At 38.7% G+C, this 19,008-nt stretch overlaps 1 protein-coding gene across 3 annotated transcripts in view; it reads right to left on the reverse strand.

Moving 5' to 3' along the window:
- The window catches only part of TTBK2 (tau tubulin kinase 2), a 143,254-nt gene that overhangs the window by 6,841 nt on the left and 117,405 nt on the right, over positions 1-19,008 (reverse strand). For all 3 annotated transcript variants that reach the window (XM_053593657.1, XM_053593656.1, XM_053593658.1), the window contains one exon: positions 11,960-13,230. In XM_053593657.1, the coding sequence (XP_053449632.1) occupies positions 11,960-13,230 (1,271 nt within the window). The remainder of the gene's footprint in view (positions 1-11,959; positions 13,231-19,008) is intronic.

Raw genomic sequence — 19,008 nt, forward strand, 5'->3', positions numbered from 1 at the left:
TAAAAGAACAGAGAAGACATGTTTTCATTTTAATTCATATGTCAAGCATGCCTAAAAGTCATGTCTCAAATCATAATGTGTATGATATGTGCTGAAATCTAAAAATACAGTAACAGGATACAGAGTTATTCTTTCACATACTTAGTTATATGACACCTGAGCAAGTTATTCAACCTCTCCCAGCTTTCAAAAGGAATACCACCTATATCACAGGGCCACTGAGTAGACCAAGTGCAGGAACCCAAGTATTTTAGAGGAGTATTTGCCATGCAGAAGCACTAAAACGATGCTAGTTGCCTTCCTCTTGTGGCATGCTTGGTCTACCAATTTTAGTATTAACTTAATGAATTGTCTCTAGCTTGTTAGTACATGAGAGTGTGAACCACACTGTGTAAGCCTGCTAGGGCAGGATTCTGCAAACTTTAAATCCCACAATGATAAATCTTCCCACTATACTCACCAACGAGCAGGAACTACAGATTAAAATATACTCTAACCTCACTCTCTGGACCTCAGTTTCTGCCTCTGTCAATGGCCTGGGATTCAGGAGAGGTAGGCGTGGGCACTGACTGCCTACCTTATTGGCGACTGACCTTAGGCCTCAAAATTCTAAATCTAGACAGTATTCATATGAATATCAATATCTTCTCTACCATAAATGTCCTTCTCGTTTGGCCTAAGATTCAAATAAAATGGTATATATAATTGTTTTATAAACTATAAAGCACTCTAAATAGCACTTTAGTGGTAATGTAGTAAGGGGCCTTAGGGCCCTTTAAATAATAAAACCATGGTACTTAAAAGTGTATAACAAAGGAACATACAAATGACTCCAGAAAGATCTCCATGTTTTGGCTCAGCGCCTATAGGTCAGCAGCTAGGGCGCCAACCACATACAACCAGACCTGGTGAGTTCGAATCCAGCCGGGCCCACGAAGACAACAATGAGAACTACAACCAAAAAATAGCCAGGCGTGGTGGGCACCTGTAGTCCCAGCTACTTGGGAGGCTGAGGCAAGAGAATCACTTAAGTCCAAGAGTTGGAGGTTGCTGTGAGCTGTGATGCCACAACACTCTACCCAGGGTGATAGCTTGAGACTCTATCTCAAAAAAAAAAAAAAGATATCCATGTTTCTATGGGAAGTAAGTACTGAGATATCACTACTTTGAAAAAAGGGTCACTGTATATAATAATAAAATTTAGATGGATTAAAAAAATCAACATATAAAACACAAAACTATAAAGATATCAGAAGAAACTACCTTTAAAAAAATTTTTTAGGTTGGAGGGACCTTCCTAAAGATGAGATAAAATACAGTTCATAAAAAAAAAACTGGTTCCATGAACTTTTCTATCAAGCAAAAGGCACCATAATCCAATTTAAAATTCAAAAACAGACTAGGATAAAATATCTTCAACATATTTTTCAGAAAAGGGTGTTAATAATTAAAAAAAGTAACCCTAGAATGTCTGACAAGATTATTGCCAGCAATAAAAATATATATGAAAGACTTGTCTCATGAATAATCAAATATAAACTAAAACAATGAGATTATCTACTGGTCAGATTGACTCAAAAAAATTTTTTTAAGTGATATTGTCAATTGCTGGTAAGAATGTGGAGAAGAAAGCTCATATACTATTGATATGAGGATAAATTATCAAAACATACTTTTGGGGAGGGCACTTTGAATATCGGCACTCTACTGAGGGCAATAAAGTGAGACTCTGTCTCTACAAAAAAAAAAAAATTTCAAATATACAAACCCTAACAATTTTACTGTTAGGCATCTATCATTTAGAAATGTGGGCAAAATACTAATGTGAAGCCAGTAGAAGATCTAACACACGGCCACATAAGAGAAAAATTAAATTCAAGTGGTGGGAAGGGTGGAGGGGGGAGGAGAAAAGAGGGGACTGGCTTGCTTCCACTTTTTTAACACACTGTAAGGGTATATGGCACACCTTTTGGGTGTGGGACACAACTACAAGAGGGACGCTACTGGGGCGGTGCCTGTGGCTCAGTTGGTAGGGCGCCGGCCCCATATACTGAGGGTGGCAGGTCTAAGCCTGGCCCGGGCTGAACTGCAACCAAAAAATAGCTGGGCGTTGTGGCGGGCGCCTGTAGTCCAGCTGCTTGGGAGGCTGAGGCAAGAGAATTGCGTAAGCCCAAGAGTTAGAGGTTGCTGTGAGCCGTGTGACACCACGGTACTCTACCGGGGGCGAAACAGTGAGACTCTGTCTCTACAAAAAAAAAAAAAGAGGGACGCTACCCAACAAATGCAAATATTGTAACCTAGTTGTTTGTACCATCATATGAAGCTGAAATAAAATTTAAAAAAAAGCATAGGAGGCTGAGGCAAGAGAATCACTTAACGCCCAAGAGTTTGAGGTTGCTGTGAGCTGTGACACCATGGCACTCTACCAAGGGTGACATAATAAGACTCTGCCCCCCCCCCAAAAAAAAAATAAAAAAAGAAAAGAAATGTGGGCAAAGATGCCTGAAAAATCTACATACAAGGTTATTCTCTGCAGCACTGTTTAAAAAAGCAAAAATGGGCTGAGTGTGGTGGTGGTGTGGTTGGCTCATGCCTGTACACCAGCCTGGATAACAGAGACCCTGTCTCACTCTCTTTTTTTTTTTTCTATATATGATTCAACACCTAGAGAGACTCTGTCTCTTAAAAAATTAAAAAATAAATAAAATAAAAGCAAAAATGCAAATAAATGTCCATTAATAGGGAAATGGTTTCATAATTTATAATGTATCTATATCATCAATAATTTTTTTTTTCTGGCTGGGCACGGTGGCTCACGCCTGAAATCCTAGCACTCTGGCCAAGGCAGGAGGACTGTTTGAGCTTAAGAGTTTGCGCCCAGACTGAGCAAGACTGAGACTCTGCCTCTACTAAAAATAGAAAAATTAGCTGGCTATTGTGGCAGGCGCTTGTATAGCCAGCTACTAGAGAGGCTAAGACAGGAGGATCATTTGAACCCTGGAATCTGAGGTTGCTATAAGCTAGGCTAATGCTTTGGTACTCTAGCCTGGGGCAAATAACTTTTTTCTTTTGGTAGACCCCAAGATTTGTAGGGAATCACAAAGTATTACATTGCATTTTTTTCAAAGGAGTTAGTGGTGAGAGGTAGGGGTTCTGTTTTATTTTTCTGCATGTGGGAGAGACAGGGTCTCTCTCTGTCATCCAGGCTGGCATATAGTCGCATGATCACAGGTCACTGCAGCCTCAAACTCCTGTGCTCCTATCTACTTTTCCCAGCACAATTTATTGAATAGGGCTTCCTTTCCTCAACATGTAAATATATTGTTGTCGAAGATCAGCTGGCTGTACGTAGACAGTTTCAAAAACTGGTGCTGGGAAAACTGAATAGCCACATACAGAAGAAGGAAACAGGATCCCTACCTCTTACCACTCACAAAAATTAATTCAAAATGAATAAAAGACTTAATCTAAGGCCTAAAACCATAATAATTCTAGAGGAAAATGTAGGAAAAATGCTTCTAGATATGGGCCTATGCAAAGAATTTATGACTAAGACCCCAATGACAATCATGACAACAACAAAATTAATAAATGCCATTTGATTAAACTAAAAAGCATCTACACAGCTAAGGAAACAACACAGCAAACAGATACCCTACAGAATGGGGGAAAATATTCACAAGGTACACATCTGATAAAGGGCTAATATCCAGAATTTACAAAGAACTCAAGCAAATCACCAAGAAAAAACAAAGAACCCTATTAAAAAGTAGGCAAAAGATATGAATAGAAGCTTCTCAAAAGAAGAAAGACAAATGGCCAATAAACATAGGAAAAATGCTTAGTCATTGATCATCAAGGAAATGCAAATTAAAACCACAGTGAGATATCACCTTATGCCAGTTAAAATAGCTTTTACTATAGAGTCCAAATATAAGATACTGGTATGAATTTAGAGCAAAAGGAATGCTTACACACTGTTGGTAGAACTGTAAATTAGTATAATTCTATGGAAAACAGTATGGAGATTTTTCAAAGAACTAAAAGTAGACCTATCATTTGATACAGCAATCCCCACTATTGAGTATCTACCCAAAGGAAAAGAACACTTTTCATCAAAAAGACACATGTACTCAAATGTTTAGTGTAGCACAATTCACAATTGCAAAGATGTGGAATCAACCCAAGTCCCCATCAATTTATAAGTGGAAAAAAGAAAAAAATAATAAAAATAAAAATATTTATAAGTAGATTAAGAAAATGTGGTATGTGTATACCATGGAGTAGTACTCAACCATAAAAAAAGATGAATTAATAACTTTTGCAATAAGTTGGAACTGGAGACCATTCTCCTAAGTGAAATACCTCAAGAATGGAAAAACAAACACAAGTACTCACTATTAAATTGGAACTAACCAATGAGCACAAAGGAAGTAAAACTCAATAGAAATCAATCTAGGGGAAGAAGAAAGAGTGGAAGGGCAAAAACCTACCTAATGGTTATAATGAACACCATTTGGGTGATGGGTAAACCTATTGCTGAGATGCAAGCATTACAAAAGTGATATAACCTAAAACATTTGTTCCCTCCTAAATACTAATATTTTGAAATTTTAATAAAGCCAAAGGAGAGGGAGAAAGAGGCAGATAAGTGTATATATACCAATATAAAAAGACTGAGATTATTAAATTTAAAAGAATATTATAAGATCCCATTTTTTTTTTTTTTGGTAGAGACTTGACTTTACTGCCCTCGGTAGAGTGCCGTGGCGTCACACGGCTCACAGCAACCTCCAGCTCTTGGGCTTACGTGATTCTCTTGCCTCAGCCTCCCGAGCAGCTGGGACTACAGGCGCCCGCCACAATGCCCGGCTATTTTTTTTGTTGTTGTTGTTGCAGTTCGGCCTGGGCTGGGTTTGAACCCGCCACCCTCGGTATATGGGGCCGGCGCCCTACTCACTGAGCCACAGGCGCTGCCCAAGATCCCATTTTTATTAAAAAAAAAAAATTCCAACCCTTTCCATGGGGAATAGAGCTTTGTGGAAAGAGTTTAAAAAAAAAAAAATTCCAATCCTGTGTCTATGTCTGAGTAGGAAGATGAACGTGGCTTTACCTTATATATTTCTGTATTATTTAAAATGTTTTATAACAAACATGGGGGGGTTTTGGTAATTTACAAAAACCAATATTTTTAAACTTATAATAATCTGTTCATTAATATGGTTCTAAATAGAAACTAAGTATTTTCAAAGTATGTTGGATTTGGCAATTGTCAATCACTCTCATGGGTCAACAAGTTATTGATGTTCTCTCTGAATTTTCTTTCCTCCTACTTCCCTACTACCTATTTACTCTGCCAAGGGACATAAACTCATTTTGGTTGGGCGGCACCTGTGGCTCAGTGAGCAGGGCGCCGGCCCCATATACCGAAGGTGGTGGGTTCAAACCCGGCCCCGGCCAAACTTCAACAAAAAAATAGCCGGGCGTTGTGGTGGGCGCCTGTAGTCCCAGCTGCTCGGGAGGCTGAGGCAAGAGAATCGCCTAGGCCCAGGAGTTGGAGGTTGCTGTGAGCTGTGTGACGCCACGGCACTCTACTGAGGGGGATAAAGTGAAACTCTGTCTCTACTAAAAAAAAAAAAAAAAAAAAAAAAAACTCATTTTGGTTAAGCCCACCCTCATGGACCTCACAGTAAAATCTGAGGATTGGAGCAAAATAATTCCTCCGTGCTAAAACCTAAGTGGGAAAGTTCCAGAGCCCACATGAGTTCTGGGCTGGTCAGTTCTATAATGTCTGGTACAATGTCGCACACTTGGCTTGGTTACAAACTTATTCCTTTTAGAGGACAGAGAAAAGTGCTAAATAATAAGTGATAATTAAGATTTGCTGGGTGGCACCTGTGGCTCAAGGAGTAGGGCGCTGGCCCCATATACCGGAGGTGGTGGGTTCAAACCTGGCCCTGGTCAAAAACTGCAAAAAAAAAAAAAGATTTGTTTATATTGCTTTCCAAAATAGCTCAAGCACAGATATATCATCTCCATTAAGCATAAATGCCAAGTAGAAAAAAAAGAGAATGCATGAATATTGTACATGGAATTACCTTTTAAAAATATGTTAAATAACCACTGTTAACTCATTACCATTCTTCCTGTGGAAGTCTAGTTCCAGTTAACTCTTCAGATCCAACATTTAGTTACCCTCAGACCTGAATATCTAATCTAGGGCAAGTAAAAACTAAACTTACTTGATGAATTATACAAATACAATCTCACCTTAATACACTTAAGAAATCTTTGTAATAGGTGGAGGCCTATTGTTAGTTATACTGTGTAGAACAGGGCATGATTTTCATGTAAATGTATTTTGATTTCACTTGCAGGAGTATCCAATTGCAACCTGTGGCTGGCTATGAATGCTTATCTAAGAGTTGTCTTGGACCAGACATTAAATACACAAACACCAATTAAAGCTAATCAGCAAAAAAAAGGTCCATGCATAATTTTCATGATAGCCACCACTACAGATAAGCATTCATAGACAGCCACACACCGTGGCTGTATAGCCCTGAAAGACCATTCTACTTTATTAAGAATGGCTCCAAGGAAAGCACTCTTAACTGACTTAACACCTCCAAATATTTTTCTGTTACTCAAAATATAAACATTCTATAGTCAAATAATCATGAGAATACTTAAATTTAAAAGTATACCTATACACTGGATGCTGTGGCTCATGCCTATAATCCTAACACTTAAGGACTGCTTGAGCTTGGAAGTTTGAGACCAGCCTGAGCAAGAGTGAAATCCCCATCTCTACAAAAATTAGAAAAATTTAGCACTCTGGAAGACCGAGGCAGGTGGATTGCTCTGAGCTTATAGGTTCAAGACCAGCCTGAGCAAGAGACCCCATCTCTAAAAAAATACCCGGGCATTGTGGTGGGCGCCTACAGTCCCAGCTACTTGGGAGGTTGAGGCAAGAGAATCACTTGAGCCCAAAAGTTGGAGGTTTCTGTGAGCTATGATGGCACAGCAAAGCTATGACGGCACAGCAATCTACAGAGGGTGACAAAGTAAGACTCTGTCTCAAAAAAAAAAAAAAGAAAAGAAAAGAGAAAAATTCACTGGGCATGGTGTTATACATCTGTGGTCACAGCTACTCAGGAGGCTAAGGCAAGAGAATTGCTTGAGCCTAAGAGATTGACATTGCAGTGAGTTATGAGGACACTGCACTCTAGTCTGGGTGACAGAACAAGATCTTGTCTTCAAAAAAAGAAAAGTATATTGCATTGCAAATATTAAAGTAGTATCTTTATTATTCCAGAGGGTATCCCCCCAAATGCATGTACATTTTAGAAAGGAAAAAGGTATTAAAATTGTAATACCCAATATATACCAATAATAAAAGATGAATACAAGTCATGTTTGAGTACCTCATGTAATCACAGAAGTCAAATATGACTTGAATATTACAGTTTTTTCCTTTATTAAAATATATATACCTTTTTGCACCCTCTGTATATATGATTGTATATATCATCAGACCTAGGAAAACCTTTTATAGGATTTTCTTGTGTGTTTATTAACTCATTATAATCAGATAAACAGCACTGCTACCAGGGTCGACTCATTAAATTATGGGTGATGTATTCACTAGCATTTATCCTAATGGCATTATGGGACATAATGGGATTCTGACTGGACAAAGGTAGAAAACTACTGATTATCAAAATGGGTAAGAGAGATAGACTCTTTCCTGGATGCTAGGCACTGCACTAAGTCCTAGATGCATGCTGCTTTATTTCATCCTCCCGAAACCATTTTACCCATTTTATGGATGAAGAAACTGAGGTTCATACTGCTAGAAAATGGGAAAGCCAAGAATTACCCTGGACGAGAGAACATCCTTGGAAGATTGAAGAGTGAAACCACCAGCAATCTGTCTCCCCATCTAGACAACAATAACTGCACTAGCAGAATCTGATGAAATAATTTTAGAAATCTGGAGTCTACTGAAGGCATATAACTTCCAAAGGAAGGCTTGGACTGTAAGTTGCAATTAATTTTGGTCAATTTCAGATCTTAGCACAGTAACAGCAACCAATCACCCACCCCCATGGTAGGCAGCTATGCACTTGTTTCTGGACCAGCTTGTACACAGTGTGAGAGAGCCAGAGTGGGCAAAAAGAATCCTGTCCTTTAATTATTGGGGATCTGTGCTTTGATTGCTCATTTGCATTTTTTTTTTTTTTCATTTTATTTTTAGAGATGGTCTTACTCTGTTGCCTATAGTCTTGCTCTGTTGCTGCCTAGGCTGATCTCAAACTCATCTCAAGTAATCCTCCTGCCTTACTTCCCTAGTAGCTGGGAGCACATGCATGTGCTACTGTGCCCAGCTATTTACTTTTCAGAGATGAGGTCTTGCTGTGGTGCCCAGACTTGTCTTGAACTCCTGGCCTCAAGTGATCCTCTTGCCTTACCTTCTGAGTAGCTGAGATTATAGGCATAAGCCACTGTGCCCAGTTTGTTGTTGCTTTTGATTACACAGGGCCAGAAAAAGAGGGTTTTTAGTATCTACTTCCCCCTTTCCCATTGTTGCAAGCCCATTCTCCTCTGGCTAAAGTGACTTTCAGTGGATTTAAATGGATAGTACCATTTCTCCCCACTTCATTTTTCTCTTCTGTCTTGGGAAAAAGACATTAAAGACTAGGAGATTCAAAAGCAACCACATATACAAGGGACATAAGAAAGCCACCACACATAGGCAGAAAATACATGCTCAGGAAAAGACCTGAGAAAATCTTACATTTATATTTCAGGCTAGTCCTTAGCAGAGACAGTCTACAACCATCAAAACAACAACAAAAATCCACACCAAATCCTGGGGAAAGGGAGAAATCCGATTTTCTGAGTTACCACATTATTAGATTTGAATATCCAACTTGCAAAAAAAAATATCAAAAAGCACAAAAAGCAGGAAGGTAGTGCCCGTTCAAAGGGGGAAAAAAAAACAAAACAAAAAAACCAACTAGATCAACAGAGGCTTACCTGAAAAAGACCTGATAGTAGATCTACCAGGCAAAGACTTTAAAATTTAAAAAAAAAAAAAGACTTTAAAATAAATGTCTTAAAGATGATCAAAGAAGTAAAGAAAGATGTGGAGAAAGTCAGGAAAACAATATCTGAACAAAATGGAAATATCAAGAGCTAAGAAACCAAAAAGAAACTTTGGAACTGAAAAGTACAATCATTGAAATGAAAAATTCACCAGAGGTTTAAGGTGAGGGACTAGGGGAATGAGGAAGTGGGAAAAGGAGGGGAGAGGGAGGAATGGGTATCCTCCCACTTAATGGGCACAATGTTGGGGTGTATGGCATACCTTTTGGGAGTGGGATACAATTGTAAGAGGAATTCTACCTAACAAATGCAAACATTGTAACCTAATTCTTTGTCCCCTCAGATTATCCTGAAACAACTTGAAAAAACAAATGTGGAAATAATTTTTTGGGGGGTGGGGGACAGAGTCTCATTTTGTCACCCTCGGTAGAGTGCTGTGGCATCACAGCTCATAGCAACCTCAAACTCCTAGGCTTTAGTGGTTCTCTTGCCTCAGCCTCCCAAGTAGCTGGGACTACAGGCGCCCACTACAATGCCCGGCTATTTTTTTGTTGTTGCAGTTGTCATTGTTGTTTAGCTGGCCTGGGCCAGGTTTGAAACCGCCAGCCTCCGTCTATGTGGTTGGCGCCATAAGCACTGTGCTACAGGCACCAAGCCCACCCAGCTATTTGTTGTTGTTGTTGTCATTGTTTAGCAGGCCTGGGCCAGGTTTGAACCCGCCAGCCCCAGTGCATGTGGCTAGCACCCTAACCACTGAACTATGGGTGCCAAGCCAATAGAAATGATTTTGATATGACTATGTTATTTATTTATTTATTTAGAGACAGAGTCTCACTTTGTCGCTCTCAGTAGAGTTCCATGGTGTAATAGCACCAAATTCTTGGGCTCAAGTTATTCTCTTGCCTCAGCCTCCCAAGTAGCTGGGACTACAGGCACACGTCACAATACCAGGCTATTTTTAGAGACTGGGTCTCTCTCTCTCTTGCTCAGAGTGGTCTGGAACCTCTGAGCTCAGGCAATCCACCCGTCTCGGCCTCACAGAGTTCTAGGATTACAGGCATGAGCCACTGCACCTGTACATTTTTTTGTATTAACCTGGATAGAGTTGAAGAACATTCTTTTTAGTAAAGTATCACAAGAATGGAAAAGCAAGTATACAATGAACTCAATACTAACATGAAGCCAGTAGATGAATTAATATATGCCCATACAGGAGAAAATTTCAATTCAGATTGCGGGGAGTAGGGGAGGGAAAGAGAGAGGGATCAGTGTACCTAATGGGCACAGTGTAAGGTCATCTGGCACACCTCCTGGGTGCAGGACGCAACTACAACAGGGACCCTACCTAACAAATGCAAACAGTATAACCTACTCGTTTGTACCCTCATATTAATCTGAAATTAAAAAAAACAAAACTGTCAACCAAAAATCCTGTATGTGGCAAATCTGTCCTTCAAAAGTGTGGGGAAAATTAAGACATTCTTAGATAAAAAGCTTTGTTATTATCAGTCCTGCCTTGCAAGAAATGCTAAAGGGAGTTTTGTAGCTTGAAATAAAAGGACACCTGACAGGAACTCAAAGTAATGTGAAGAAATAAAGATGTCAATAAAGGCAAATACATGGGCAGTTATAAAAGTTAGTATTATTATAATAATAGTTCATGTATCTCCATTTTTTTTCTGAATGATTTAAGACACTAACACTTTTTAAAAAAGTAATTATTACTCTAAAAGCTAGTGTTATTAAAATTTTGACTTATAACTTCCACATTTTGTTTTCTCTTCATTTAAAAGAATAATGAATTTTTAAAATTATTAGTTTGTGGTTTTGGACATACAAGATATGAAGATGTAATTTTGTGACATCAACAAATGAAAGGAGTGGGGACAGAAAATTAAAGGACAATTTTCTGCATGATATTGAAGTTATGCTGGTATAAATCCAAATTATAGTATTATAATTTTAGGATATTAAATGTAATTCCCACAGTAACCACAAAGAAAATCGCACAGAATATACATGAAAGGAAATAAGAAATTTAAATGGTACACTATAAAAAGTCTAATAAATACAAAAGAAGACAGTGACATAGGAAATGTGGGGCAAAAAGCTATAAAGCTTGCAGAAAACAAATACCAAAATGACAGAAGTAAATCCCTCCTTACGACTCAATCTTAAAAGGAAGGAAATCTGACACATGCTAGAACATGGATGAACCTTGGATGAAGTAAAATAAGCCAGTCACAAAATGACAAATACTGTATGATTTTACTTATATACTTATATGAGGTACTCAGAGTAGTCAAAAATATACAGACAGAAAGCAGATTAATGGTTGCCAGGGGCTGGGGAAAAGGAGGAAATGGAGATTTAATGTATAATGCATATATAGTTTCAATTTTAAAAGATGAAGAGAGTTATGAAGACAGATGGTAGTGAAGGTTGTGCAACAATGTGAATGTACTTAATATTAAATATCACTAAACTGTACACTTAAAAATGATTAAGATTGTAATTTTTTTTTTTTTTTTGCAGTTTTTGCCCAGGGCTGGGTTTGAACCCACCACCTCTGGTATATAGGGCTGGTGCCCTACTCCTTGAGCCACAGACACAGCCCAGGATTGTAAATTTTATGTTATATGTATTTTGCCACAACAAATTGGGGAAAATAAAGACTTCACCTGACCACTTCCACTGTACTATGCTATTATATAAGGCCTGGGAAAGTCAGGGGAAAAAATGGACACTAAGAAGCAGGCAACAAGGAAATTATATCCTTGACAAATAACAAAAAAGCAGATATAGAAATAATGTTACATACTTAACATAGGAGAACATATACCATTACCTGGCTTCTACTCCAGGCCTTGTGGGTGGCTTTCCTGGTGGTGGCCGAGGCAAGAACTGAGATGAAGCTGAGCTATTGACTTGATCTGTGTTGACCCATGAAACTGGCCTTGGAATTTTGCTCTTTCTGGACTGGGAGGTAACGGGTGACAGAAAACTATCTTCAGCTGACCTATTCAGGTGAGAATCTACTGTCAGTCTTGAAAAGGGAGTAAAGACTTCCTCCTCAGAAAAGGGAATTGAAACAGTACCTAGTTTTTCCTCTAGCAATTTATCAGAGGCACTTGAGAGATCACCAAGGAAAGATTTAAATTGCCTTTTTTCCAGTAGAAGCTTGACTATGTCTGGCTGATAAGCTTTCTTTTGGAGGAGCTTTTCTTTTGCAGAGACTGTAGAGGGTGATTCAAAGGTTGAGTCTATCTCCTGTGCTAACACAGGGATTCGGCTGTGTCTAGTTACAAAGGATGACCTAACCACATCCTTCCGAGTTGGGGGTCCATGTTCATTCTCTGAAACACAATGAAATAGCTCTCCATTTCTAAGGGCAATTTTATCTCTCTTACCACCTTGGTATAAAAGAGTAGAGAGGTCTCCTTGATGACCTGGCAAGTCTTCACTCTTGACGTCATCATCCTTAGATAGTTTACTTTTTTGCATTGCTACCACCTGGCCTATCGGTCCTTCAACATGTGGGTCAATGACTCTTGGAGAAATTTCTGAATTTCCAACTGCCAAAAGCTTCATTATCTCATGATTTTTGTCTTGATTTGGCACCACACTAAAAGTCTGTGTTTTTGTCACACCAAGAGGTTCAGTAGCAGCTGAGTGATCCTTTTTCGTAGTTACCAAATCTCCTGGGAGAGAGATGTCAACACAATGCTGCCTTTTACTTAACTTCTCATCTTCATTATCTGATCCTAGAAGGATGCTTTTTTCTTCATTTTCCCCAGGGAGATTCTCAAACTCTCTTCCAACCAGTCTGTTATAGTCAGGAAGATCTTTTGCTCCCAGGTCTTGAGATTTGTCACTTTCTTTAATATTGGGTAATATGTCATGAACAATGTTATCTATCTGAAGCCCCAGATCTGTTCTGCTTCCTCCACTAGGTGGTTCACCCTCTGTTCCAACCAAGCCAGAGAAATTCTCCCTTGGAGAGTAAAGTTCCACAGTGGGCTCCACAGGCTGAAGATCTTTCTTCTCTGGCAGCTGACCACAGTGAAAGCTTCCTGAAGTCGACTGTGTAGATGCCACGGAAGGTCTAGGAATTGTAATCTGGAGAGGAGGTAGAAAAAATTAAAATGCAATTATGTGGAATATCAATAAAGATGCATGACTTGAAAATTAACACCTCAAATTCTAATTTATAAGAGAAATATATATTGACTAGGTCTGCTCAACGCATATTAAGAATGAACAATCCAATAAAAATGAATGACACTCAAGCTCTCACACTCAGGAACTGTGCAGAATAGTCTCACTTTAGGGAAAAAAAATATTCTTTTGTTTGTTTGTTTTCTTGAGACCGAGTCTTACTCCTTTGCTCTGGGTAGAGTGCTGTGGTATCATCCTAGATCCAGCAACCTCCAACTCCTGAGCTTGAGCAATCCTCTTGCCTCAGCCTTCCAAATAGCTGGTGCTACAGGCATGTGCCACCAAGTACGGCTAGGTTTTTTTTCCCCTATTTTTAGGAGAGACAGGGTCTCACTCTTGCTCAGTCTGGTCTCCAACTCCTGAGTTCAAGCAATCTACCCACCTGGGCCTCCCGGAGTGGTAGGATTATAGGTGGGAGCCACTGCACCTGGCCCATTCCTCCTCATTCTGAAAGACTTATTTCTATAGCCTGCTCTATTTTGGCCCCCTTGCTTTTGATTTCTGATTATATTTGCTCAATAGGTGGCAGCAACAGAGAATGAGAAGTCTTGAGGAAGGAGAAGATGGGGTAATGATTTTCCCTGCTTTTTCCCGGGCACTACAGCTTTGGTGGTAGTCAGAGCTTCTGTCTCTTGGATTTTCTCTCACAGCTATGCCTCTCTCCAGGTTCTGCCGACAGCCTTTCTTTCTTTCCTTCCAGGACTCATGGTTCTTACTGGTTCTCTTAACTCTGCCCACATCTATAAAAAGTTCCTTACATTAAAGGTTCTCTAAGTCCCTTTGAGTGTGGCATCTATTTCCTGCCAGAATCCAGATATAGGATTCTAGGGGAATATTATTGTCAAATGATTAGTAATTGAATACCTCAAAATTTTCATGCATTTTTTTTTTCATAAATTCTACCTACCATATAATATTAGGAATATGGTATCTTCCTATAAGCAAAGATATACAAAGATATTAATAGTTCGTATCTCTTCTAATTTTGTAAGATCAAACTTATAATAAATAAAATTCTACTAACCTACTGAGGTCATTTTGATTCTATGTAAGATTCAATACCTAATAAGAAAAAAAAAAAATACCTAATAAGAGCATCCTTTCCTAAGATACCTAAAGTAAGTTTTCACATCTTCATATTTATTAAAAAGTGACATGGAAGGAGGCTAAAAATACCTAAACTGGTAAGGAAAAAAGCCTTTTTGAGAAATTTATTAAATAAGCACAAATCACTTAATGAAGCCCATTAATTCTAGGAAAACTATAGAAATTGGTCTGAATTCAATGCAAAATGAATTTGGAGCAGTCATGGAGATTTGGCTTAGACTCAATTTCTAGTCCAAAGTTAACAAGAAACCAGTGTGGGTCCAGGGTCAGCTAAGGTGTTTACATCCATTTCACGTTGTGTCAGAAATGCAATTAGTTTCATGTACATATATACCCGGACTTATCCTACACCCAGACCAGGGGAAAAACACATAACTAACATCCTCAAATAGTTCCCAAATGAAACCAGGGTCTTTCAGGTTAATTCAAGACAAGCTGTCTGGGTTCAGATCTGAACTTTTGCCATAAGCCAAGACATATAATGACCTTGAGGAAAAGCATTAAGTTTCATTGGTGCTATTTCTCTTCAAGAAGCTATCTCATTCTTATGTCCTTCTTTAATTATTACAAATTATTCAATTAGATGGTATATTCTAGTATATTTTTTAAATGTTACTGAAATCTAAAATTTATAGTAATTCACTTTTCAAACTTTACTTTTTAAAACCCGAAAGTGATGATGATAAGAAAAGCAGGTATAAAATTTTATTAAATGCTAAATAACAAGGAATATAAATATGTACATTCAAAATAAACTAATAGTCACCTCATTATTATTTATATGTGATTCCAAGTATATCAACCAATCCCACTGGTCTTCTAGGATATAAATGTATGTGCATGGGTAGTATGAAAAAAAGAGTGATAACCTTGTATATAGAAAATAAATATGGGCTGAGTACAGTGGCTCACACCTGTAATCCTAGCACTCTGGGAGGCCGAGGAAGGTGGATTGCCTGAGCTCACAGGTTCGAGATCAGCCTGAGCAAGAGCAAGACCCCATCTCTAAAAATAGCCAGGTGTTGTGGCCGTCGCTTATAGTCCAGCTACTTGGGAGACTGAGGCAAGAGAATCACTTGAGCCTAAGAGTTTGAGGCTGCTGTGAGCTATGACGCCACGGCACTCCAAAAGGGCAACAAAGTGAGAGTCTGTCTCAAACAAATACATGAATCACAAAACAGGAGAATTTGTTTTCTGGAAAAGATTCTGAGCAATTATGATAAACTATATATAAATTACTTTTATGCAATATTTCCATAGGTCTTTGAATTTTATAAAATGTTCCTAAATCATTTTTATAAATTCAATTTCATAGCTTCTCTATATTTTAATCTAGTACTATTATTAATACAAATTCACAAATGAGAAAAAACATAGCCAAGAAGTCAGGGATAGGACTTCAGAATTTTGAAAGTTGTACACAGAAAAGCATAGTTTACTGACATGAATTATATGCTTTCACATGAAGCCTGGGAAACTAAGTCTACAAAAACATTATCTGACTAAATAAAAGGAGAAAATCTAGGATCAATAGTTGACTACACAAAGAGAAAGCTAATTCTAAGAGTAGCGGAAAATAGCTTCCTTAACCCTGAGTATAAAGACATAAAAGCAATTCACACACTTGGGATATTCTACAAATGGACTAAATAAATGATCTGACAGTAAGCCATCTACATATTTTTAATTTCTACATTACACAAACATTTCATCAAGGCATTCATTTGATCATTTTCTTTCTTCTGTTTTCTAATTGTATCACATTGTACCTACCTTTCTACAGAATTCGAAAATGTCTTAATACTTTCCATTTCATTCATATTTTCTTGGTTTTAATTGAGGCCTACTACTAAGTTTGACTAAAATCAGACTTACTACTTTGTTTCAGTTAATCAGTCTCATTATTTTACAGTCACCTCATTATTTTCGGAACTGGCCACTAGCAAGAAATAATGAACTGCAAACCAACTAACCATTTGCATTTTAACTTACAAATTATTCTTTTACTTTTCTCTCATTCAAGGATTATAATACTATTAAGATAATAAAAACACTGAGAAATTCAACATTCATTCCACATAGCCTTTCTTCCAAATGAAAGGTAGGTAATATAGGAGATACCCACATCTCATTATGGTTTGTTGAAAAACACAAATAATTTACAAGAGATATAAACTGTAGAATAATTTATTGGTTCCTAAAACAAACAAGAATAACTGAGTTATAGAAAATAAATTCCTGGCCTATTAAATTAAATTTTAACTGTTCAAATTTCTTTGGGCCATTAAAATTCTACTATAGGCTCCTTTTGTTTAAAGCATCCTTATATATAAATATTATAATAGTTTACATATTGAACCACAATTTTATACACCAAATTTTTATTTCCTCTAAAAAAAATAATACAAGCAGTGGTAACTCTTGAATTTTAGGAGACAATATGAAAAGAAATTGGGAGCAAGAAGGCTGACTAAAGATGCCTGACACTGGTCCCCCTGACAAGAAAGGACCAAGGTAACAAACAGCTAGGCTTCTACTGTAATGTCAAAGGAAGAGCGCTGGAGTGTAGCAGATAAGTACAGAGGTTCCTTTGGTGCTAGGAAGTCCAGAAGGGCAGTGTGGAGACACTCTGCTTCTGTAGCCCTGTTTCGCCTACCCAGACTGGCCAGGAGTCAGGAGGGACTTCCCTTTGCAGGGGAAAAGGTAAGCTGAAGAACCCTACCAGACCCCACTGGCATGGCAAACACCTGCAATCCTTACTACAGGAAAATCCCATAGTCCTCATAAACCCTGAGTCCAGGAATTCAGGCAGGTGCACTGCTCCAAATTAAGAGCACAAGATAAGCACTCCCCATCTATTATCCTCATCCTAGGAGCCAGGCTCCTGCAGGACAGTGCTATCTTGATCCCTGAGCCACCTCTGGACTATGCCCTGCTCTGAGGACCAGTAACCATGGTACTTCTGCAGTCCTGGGACTCCTCTTTACTTCGGCAGGCCCATCCACGTAGTTGTAATGCCAAGACTCTGGCTGCTTAGAGTCTGAGCCCAGGATTGGCTCTGCACAGCAGCAAAACTGACCCCTGCCACCTACACTTCTGGGGGAAAAAATATTTTGGCAGACCCACATAGGGTGGAGCTGCACCTTGATGGGGAGAGGCTGCCAAGCCACCAACAGCTGACATACTCCCAGGTCAAAGAGCAGCTACTTGCCCATGCCATGGGCTTGAGAATTCAGCAGGCCCACTCCCTTGGGCCTGTCCAATTGCCCTATGTTCTTGCCCAGGGCCTGAGTTACAGCCTGCTGAGTTTGCACTTGGTGAATATGCCCCTGAGCCAGCAAAGCAACTACATACCCATGGTCCCAGGCAGAGTAACAGCCCAGGAAGCCAGACCACAAGGTAGGTGACACACTGTGCACACATATGTGCCCTTAGCCTGAGAAAAATCCTGGTAAACCCATCCCTGGCAAAGCCATGCTACCATTACCACAAATTCTTAAAGTCTATAACTGGGATAGTTACAAATATCACTAGCATGCATTACAACTAAAGAAACTGCATGAGACTACACTAATGCATCCACCTGGAACCAAAGTCAATGTACCCCACCCAACCGAAAACTTATGACTCATCTATGGAAGTATTTTCCTATAAAACCTCTACTCCATATAATTGGAAGCGGTGACTATTCCCAGATGCAAAGAAATCAACAGAGACATATCAAACATGAAAATAAAGGAAACATGACATCTCCAAACAAACATAATCATTCTCCAGTAACAGATCCCAATCATAAGGAAATATATGAAATGCCAGAAAAAGAATTCAAAATAATAAGCTTAAGAAAACTCAAAGAGGCTTGGTGCCTATAGCTCAGTGAGTATGGCGCCAACCACATACACCAGAGCTGGCAGGTTCAAATCCAGCCCAGGCCTGCCAAACAACAATGACAACTACAACCAAAAAATAGCCAGATGTTGTGGTAGGCGCCTGTAATCCCAGCTACTTGGGATGCTGAAACAAAAGAATCGCTTAAGCCCAAGAGTTTGAGGTTGCTGTGAGCTGTGATGCCACAGCACTCTACCCAGGATGACAAAGTGAGACTGTCTCAAAAACAAAAAAAGAAAAGAAAACTCAGTGAAATACAAGAAAATACAGATAGACAATTCAACAAAACCAAGAAAAATTCAATATTTAAATAAGAAATGCAATAAAGAGATAAGACATCATAAAAAAGAACCAAACAGAAATCTTAGAACTAAAGAATTCAATGAATGAAATATAAAATACAATTGAGAGCTTCAACAAGACTAGCAGACTAAACCGGACAAAGAATTTCTGAACTTAAAGGTCTTTGAACTAACTCAAGCAGACAAAAAAAAAAAAAAATTGGGTGGCGCCCTGTGGCTCAAAGGAGTAGGGCGGCGGGTCCCATATGCCAGAGGTGGCGGGTTCCAATCCAGTCCCAGCCAAAAAAAAAAAAAACACACACACAAAAAAAATTAACAAAGCCTACAGAATTTATTAGACACCATTAAGCAAATAAATAACCTAGCATAAATTTAACCAAAG

This window comes from Nycticebus coucang, chromosome 6 (genome assembly GCF_027406575.1).
Source record: "Nycticebus coucang isolate mNycCou1 chromosome 6, mNycCou1.pri, whole genome shotgun sequence".
Classification (NCBI taxonomy): Eukaryota; Metazoa; Chordata; class Mammalia; order Primates; family Lorisidae; genus Nycticebus; species Nycticebus coucang.